Raw genomic sequence first — 8,543 nt, 5'->3', positions numbered from 1 at the left:
TCACAAGCTTGGAGTTTTTGAAAAAGAAATTATAATAATTAATGCTTTTGTTTATAGCAAGGATGCTTTAAATTGATCAAAAGACATATATAATGTTACAAAAGATTTCCATTTTAGATAAATGCTGTTCTTCCAAACTTTCTATGCATCAAAGAAACCTGAAAATTCTACTCGGCTGTTTTCAACCTAATAGTAAATGTTTTTTGAGCAGCAAATCAGAATATTAGAATGATTTCTGAAGGATCATGTGACTGGAGTAATGATGCTAAAAATTCTATTTTCAAAATTCAAATTTGAAATCACAAAAATAAATTATATTTTAAAATATATTAAAAGAGAAAAAAAGTTATTTTAAATAGTACAAACAATTCAAAATTTTATTTTGCTGTACTTTAAAAAAATAAATTAATGCTTGGAGAGCAGAAGATACTTCTTTAAAAAAACATTTAAAATCTTACTGTTCAAAAACTTTTGACTGGTAGTGTATATCTATGAAAACTTGTGCAGATGTGACCTGTAATATAATAATAAACCAAATGTAAGAACATCAGAAAACTGAAAACATTTCAACAGCAAGTATTATTTGAATAAAATAGCGAACAAAACGTATGACAAAAACTGTGACACTCGTACATCCATACAACTTGCTTTGCTTTGAGTTTATTTTTGAGTAATTTAAGTTTTGAATAGTTTTACTTCACTATAATAACTCTGTTTTATAGCTTGCAAATTGTAAATAGCTTGTAAATTACTAAATCCACTAGAAATAGTTACACTTATTCCTTAAGCTCGACACCCTCCAACAGATCCGACCGTGTTTGCCTCTCAAAAATGTGAATCATTTCAGCAGCTCACCATAAGGCTCAACTTGTCACAGCTTAAACCGCCTTAAAAATAGATCCAATTTGTGGTCCCGTTTTAGACACGGCGCGATGATAATAGGCGTCCACACTTCAGATGAAAAAGGACAACAGATGTCAGTGTCAGAGATTTGATGGTGCTTTTTCACTGAACCCGTGACAAAGCGCGTTTCGTCTCCCTTCAAATGCTTTTGTTTTCATTTCAATCCTCTCAGATTTGGCCTCTTGTCAGAATTCGGCCCTTGTTTTATTCATGACTCTCTACTTTGCATCTCAGCGCCAGAGAATTGCCACTGGATGCAAATTTAACACCATGGATTTTTTTGCCCACCTACAATAACAAGTAAATATTAGCGTTTTGTGGTGGTTTTGATGATAATGTTGGCTGAAATGCCTGAAAAGGAAGCACTTCTTTAAGCAACAGCCTTAGAAGTGCATCCTAAAATATGCCCTATGTAGGCAGCTCAACGGGTTTTGGAACGGAGCCGAAAAAACAAGTATACACGGAACAGTGTAAATGAATCTTTTATTTCGTTTTCTCTACATCATGCGTTTACAATGTGATGTACCACTGGTCCTCCTCCAGTTTTACGTCTTCAAGAGTATGTCACTTTTTTGAGCAGGAGTCTGTTTCATGTATACCAAGCCAAAGAATGGTACACAAAGATGAAGTTATTACCTTAAAAAAACAAATGAACATAACATAGGAAAAAACACACACCACAACTCCCCTCAACATTTTTGTTCAAGAAAAGCCCTTTCACATGATTCGCATTCGGTTCCCAAATGCATCAAACTACAGCGTTAAACCACGTCCTGAGCAGCTAATAATAATAATTTTCTAACAGCTAGTAGTTTTTCTGTCCTAAATGTAATTGGACCAATGAGAGTTCACAATGCAGAATTAGAAACCAACCGATGAACAAAACGTCCTGAAATTTGCCCTCACATTTACATGTTAACAATTCTGATCTTTTCAAAGAGCAACCAACTATTTCCCAAAGATATGCATCCAATGTGAAAATCAAAACAAGATGGAAGATAGACTGGTGTGCAAATCTGGATCTGGAGCGTCAAATGCATATCATGACATTCAGAGAAAAAGTTAGACATGTCTTTGTTTTGGTTCTCCAATGTATCTACACTAAGCAAACGCCAGGACTTTCTGTTCTAATATAAGATATTTAGACTATTTTTTTACTTTTTGCAACCTTGTAAAATCGCCCTTCGGTGGCACAATCTGCAAGGCCAAACCATCACACAGCATTGAAGCCATGACACGAATCATGTGAAAAGGCCTTAAGAAAACAGGAAGAACAACATCACGTTTCAATGTGACAACTTCATTCGTTTTCCCAGTGTGTTTGTGCAACGTCTCGTTTGAGACTCGAGTTGGGCGAGACGGAGCAAAAGGTTTCAAAGCAAAGTTATCGGTAGCTGGAAGAATGAGAGACTTATAGACGAGTATTTCAGGCACTTAGAAAATCTCTCCCCCGTGTCCTTGGCTACAGCGTGCTTCACTGTGGAGTCTGCATTGAGAAACGGCTCTCTTTCCCAGCACAATACAGCGTGTAGAACAACCGCAGTTAGACAAGGCAAAAAGACTAGATAAGTACATTCAAACACGATTCTTTAAAGGGATTTCAGGTACCTTCCTACACAAACGACAAACTCTTTATCTACAGTGAAGTCGGGTTCAGCGCTCTCCCTAATGTTCTTCTAAAGTTCTCCTAATAATTCTGATGGACCGATGTCAAAGTCGTTATTATAACGGCACCAACCTTGGAATTTAATTACCGTTTAAAAAGTTTCATTAAAAAAAGCACTTCACTGGATACACAACGATGAAGTTACAATAAAGAAACAACGCTCATTCCACTCACAAAACTACCATAGTATTTCCAATCTGTGGATATGGTACTAATAATATTCCGATGGCAATTTTATCTTTACATTTTACATTCGGTCCCCCAATATTGTATATATATATATATATATTTTGCATCCATCATAATACCAAGCTTTTTAGACACTACCATGGTATTAAATTAAATTTCGCACATTTTGTTTAGCAATTTTTCCCCAATGATTAATGCTTTACATTTAGTCCCCCAGTTTTGAATATATATTGTTGTATCCATCATAATGCCATGTTGTTTGGACACTGGCATGGTATTAAAAAACTATTGTACCATAGTATTACCAATTTATAAATTCTAACATACTCTGATTGGCAATACTTTACCCTATAATCAGTGCTTTAATTTTGCATTTGTTTCCCCAATCTTGACATAATACCATGTTTTTTGGACACTATAGTATTTCCAATCTGTCGATATGGTACTAATAATATTCTGATGGCAATTTTATCGTTACATTTTACCTTTGTCCCCCAAATCTTGAATATATGTGACCCTGGACCACAAAACCAGTCTTAAGTCGCTGGGGTATATTTGTAGCAATAGCCAAAAATAAATTGTATGGGTCAAAATTATCGATTTTTCTTTTATGCCAAAAATCATTAGCATATTTTGTAAAGATCATGTTCCATGAAGATATTTTGTAAATTTTCTACCATAAATATATAAAAACTTTGCTAAGAACTTCATTTGCACAACTTTTAAGGCGATTTTCTCAATATTTCGATTTTTTTGCACCCTCAGATTCTAGGCTTTCAAATAGTTATCAGTATCAAATAGTATCTCAGACAAACATCGTCCTATTTTAACAAACAATATATCAATGGAAAGCTTATTTACTCAGCTTTCAGATGATGTAGGAATCTCAATTTCAACAAATTTACACTTATGACTGGTTTTGTGGTCCAGGGTCACATATATAGTAGAACTCATCATAATACCAAGCTTTTTAGACACTACCATGGTATTCTGGTACTCTGATTCGTATTGGCAATACTTTACCCAATGATCAATGCTTAAAATTTTACATTTCCCCAATCTTGAATAAAAACAGTTGCGTCCATCATAATACCATACATTTTGGACAGTACTATGGTATCAAATATTATCATAGCATTTCTATTTTTTGTTTAATTTGAGGATAAGGTACTAATATATTCTGATTGGCAATGTTTTTCTCACTAAACAATGCTCTAAATTTTGCATTTAGTTCCCCAATCCCCAACTACTGTAGCATAGTATTTCCAATTTATCAACAATCAATTTTTTAATTTAATTATTATTTTGTAATATTTTTTCCAATGATCAGTGCTTTAAATTTTACATTTGATTCCCCAATCTTGAATATAAATAACTGCATCCATCACAATACCATGTTTTTTAGACACTACCATAGACACTACTATAGTATTTCCAATATGTGTACATGGTACTAATATATTCTAAATGTCATTTTATCCCAAACGACCAATTTTACATTTAGTTCCCAAATTTTGATTTTATATATGGTTGCATCCACCATAATACCATGTTTTTGAACACAGCCATGGTATTAAAAACTACTGTACCACAGTATATCCAATTTATAGACACTTATAGATACTAACAAATTCTGTTGTTTTTTTCCCTCCAATGATCGATGCTGTAAATGTTGCATTTAGTTCCCAAATCTAGAATAAAAATGGTTGCATGCATTGTAATACAATGCTTTTTTGGACACTACTATAATATTTCCAATTTGTGGACATATTACTAATTTATTCTGATTGGCAATTTTGTTCTCCAATAATTAATGCTTTATATTTAGTCCCCCAATCTTAAAAATATGGTTGCATTCAACATAATACCATATTTTTTGACACTACCATGGTATTAAAAACTACTGTACCACAGTATTTCCAATTTATAGACACTTATGGATACTAAAAAACTCTGTTGCTTTTTCCCCCCAATGATCAATGCTTTAAATTTTACATTTGGTTCCCCAATTTTGAATATAAATGGTTAAATCTATCATAATACCATGTTTTTTTGACACTACTATAGTATTTCCAATTTGCTGGCATGGTACTAATATATTCTGAATGTCATTTTTCCCCAGTGACCAATGCTTTAAATTTCACATTTTTGAATATACAGTACATGGTCGCATCCATCATAAAACCATTTGTTTGGGAGGCTACCATGGTACTAACAGCTTTTGGACATGGTAATCATGGAAACACCACATTATCCTTGGATCAAGTGAATGCAATGATATACGAAAGCCATCTGAAACTTACTATACCACGGTACCACCGCCTGTTCTGATTTCCTCTAGAACTTGTTCCCAGCATCCTGTTTTCCATTTCCTCTCTCTTCTTCTGCCGTCTTTCTATCCTCTAGCTCTCCCTGGGGCTTTGCTTTGCTGGACTCGGCAGTCAACCGTAAGAATGAGGCCAGTAACAGAGTGACAGCTGTAATTTTCTGCTCACGACCGGCCTGAATTACTGTACACACACACAATAATATCACTGAGCGCCGATGGCCCTACCACCAGAGCGCAAGGGGAAGCTGAAGTTCCTCATCCAGGATGTGTATTTTCTGCCCTGGATGTCAAGATATTGGATTCAGGGATGTTACCTTACGTTTACGGAAACACACTGGCCGTCTCGTAGATTACACGAGGACTAATACAGGGCTCGGGAGCCTCTTTTTATGCACGGTGAGTTACGACATCGACAAAGAGCCTCACAAGTAACGTTACCGACAAAAGACTCGGATGGAGGTATCGACTACGTTCCTCGACTACAGTTCCGAAAAATCACGTGACAAGCACCACACCAGCACTGCTGTGCTCTACGACTCAACGATTCACGATTGAACGTTGAGTCACGATTGAACGCACAAGTTTTAACGTGAAAACAAAACAGAAAACTTAAAAATGCACACAATCACGATAATAGTTTTTGAACATTGGAAGAAATGTCCCATCATTTCACTAATAAAGGGTGCGGCACGCCTTTTAAAGGTCGTGAAATGATTGGCGATTGTAGCTAATGTGCACATGCCTGGATTATCGTTTGTCTTACAAAACTTGGTAGCATCAAAACATCGTAGGGTTTTTACAAATCATTGGAGTCTATCAACATTTGCACCTGAGGTTTGATTTCTCAAAATACCTGTACTGGTCATTAGCGCCGCTTAATGATCGACGACCTGCTCCAACTGACTATTTAAAATAGAAAACTACTCGTGTCAATGTGCCTGAAGAAAAGTTCTCGCTCTAAACGTGGGATCGGGCCACGTTTAAAGGACAACTTTGCGATTGTTTTAATGCCACCTGGACGCCACGTTTAAAAGATTTTCTCACTCTTTTGTAAGGACAAAGGGTTGGAAGTGTATCACAAATTGTTTTAAATACATACTCAGAAACAGGAAAGCACATTGGAAAAAGAGAAGACAGGTGTAGTACGCTAGACGACATTTACGACTCGTGTCAGATTGATCAACATCCTGGTTTAAGGCCCATTTATGAAGAACGCTAACTATAATAATAACCATATCAGCGTCCACACCAATGCACGATAAAGCTCTGTATATAATAGGGGTGTAACGATTCGTATCGGTTCGGTTTGAAATTAGTTTTGTTGTTTTCAGTGTCAGTTCTCACCGTCACACCCTACTGGAGTAGTGTAGGACAAAGAGTAGGTGTATCGTTACATCCCTAGTATATAATAATGGATTCAGATTGCCTATAGATGGACGTTTTTATCATTTACCACCTGTAAACAATTCAGTCCTTCCATACGGTTATCGTTGTAGTTGTGGTGCGAACTTCTGTATTAGGGCTACACAGTAAATCGAAATGAAATCGCAAATCGTGATTAGACAGAAGCTGCAAATGTCATGAGTATCTTTCAGTGAAGCACGGTTCTGTGATCAGCAGTAAATTTTCAACCCGAAGGCCAGAGGGTGCTCTAAAATGGAAACCCAAAAACCAGAAGAAACTATGACAATATATGCTTTATTTGAGTTCTTATTATAATTTTCATTATAATAAAGTATATTAATAATGCAATGCCTTTATCACGGCTTAGAATACTATGAGATATTTTGCGTGCCTTATTCTGTGTAAGAAGGAGTTTGTAGTAAAAACATGTTATTGAATATGGTATTTTCATGTGCTTTCAGATGTAGCAGCATTTACTACACAGCTCTCATTATCGCGAATGATTTCTTCGATTTCATAATCGCGCAATAATATTGTCTGTGATTTTTTGGGTAACCTTTCAGTGAACTATGGCTTTGTGTAGTAAATGCTGCTCCATCTGAAAGCACATGATAGAGATTTACTGCTGATTACAGAACCGGCTTTACTGACAAAATGCGCATGGAAATTGCATTCGATTAATCGTGCAGCTCTAAGTTATCGTTATAGTTATCATCCTTGGTGTGAACGAGCCTTTAGTCTCTGGGATCGTGTGTTTTTTGTAACGTCACACGACCGTGCTGATGTCCTCCGGTTCGTCCGGTTTCTTGGGCTTGCTGGGAAGCGATTTCAGGTACTCGAGGTGTCGTCTCGCGTCTTCCTGGTTTTGCCGTACATAGTACACAACGTAAGAGATAACCATCGCGAACCAGCCAAACATGGTCACCAACATGGCATAGTCGGTGGTCCGCTTGGCCAGGTTGCACAAGTCCGCGTCCACGGCCAGGAATGGCTGGCCCTCCTGGTCCCTCAGCTCAGAACTACGGCACAGCACACGCGTGGCGGCCTCGTGGTTGTGCGCCATGCCGCCCAGCGCCTGCTGCAGGGCGCAGTCGCAATGCCAAGGGTTGTTGTCCACCATCACACGTGCCTTCAACCGTGCGAACGCGTCCTTGTGCACGCTAGTGATCCGGTTGTGGGAAAGGTCCAGTACTTCCAGAGAGCCCTCCAATCCGACGAACGCTCCCTCGCCGAGGGTCTCCACGGCATTGTGGGACAGATTGAGCCTCCTGAGCATCCTCAAGCCATGAAAAATGCGATCGGGCACCAGGGATATGTGGTTTCGGTCCAGCTGCAGCAGCTGGGTGTCCGGGGGGACGTCGGGCGGGATCTCCTTCAAGCGCGACAGACTACAGGTGACGTTGAGGCCGTGTGGAGGGCTTTCGGAGCGCTGGCAGGTGCAACCCTTGGGACAGGTGCTGGCAGATGGAAAGCACAGGACCATGAGAACCAGGCTCTGCAGCAGCAGACACATGGGGATGGAACGCGAAAGCCACAGGTCCAACGGCGTCATGCTGACAGGCAGTCAACATACTCGACGCCCGGGCCGTTCACGGAAGCCCCATAGCAGGACCGCGTCGTCACCAAGAGCCGTGGGTCTCGTCAACTCTCATCGTCTGTTTGAGCCTGCGGAGGAAGAAGACACAGTGAACACATACGCTAACAAGTCTGTGAGCTAATTTATGGGTGGGAATGACACCTCTCCTCCATCACCTCTCCAAGAGATTGTGCCACTGAACACAGGGAACATGCATACCTCGGAGAGGCCTGTCAGAAAAACTGACATTAGTGTAACACTAAGTGCTTACTAAAGTCTAAGCAAAATCTACTGACAGCTTTGTCAGCGGATTATGTAGAAACATTTTTCGTTTTTATATAGTGAATGATATTACGATACTGTTTGCTAATGAGGAAATTGGTGCACATCTGACTTACTATTATTTAACTGGTTTATACACACACAGGCTGCATTGATTAGATCCAATCGGGAATATTGTTAATATTTAAAAGAAC

The 8,543-nt window shown here is 38.5% G+C and overlaps 1 protein-coding gene across 1 annotated transcript; it reads right to left on the bottom strand.

Moving 5' to 3' along the window:
• Positions 1–1,387: 1,387 nt before the first annotated feature.
• Positions 1,388–8,149, bottom strand: lrrc3b (leucine rich repeat containing 3B). The gene has a single exon (XM_073822363.1). It carries the CDS (start codon positions 8,041–8,043, stop codon positions 7,258–7,260), a length of 786 nt encoding a protein of 261 aa, XP_073678464.1. The 5' UTR covers positions 8,044–8,149; the 3' UTR covers positions 1,388–7,257.
• Positions 8,150–8,543: the final 394 nt, after the last annotated feature.

Source organism: Garra rufa, chromosome 17 (assembly GCF_049309525.1).
Source record: "Garra rufa chromosome 17, GarRuf1.0, whole genome shotgun sequence".
Classification (NCBI taxonomy): domain Eukaryota; kingdom Metazoa; phylum Chordata; class Actinopteri; order Cypriniformes; family Cyprinidae; genus Garra; species Garra rufa.
The sequence above is the reverse complement of the archived record's forward strand: the minus strand, read 5'-3'. Positions and strand labels throughout refer to the sequence as shown.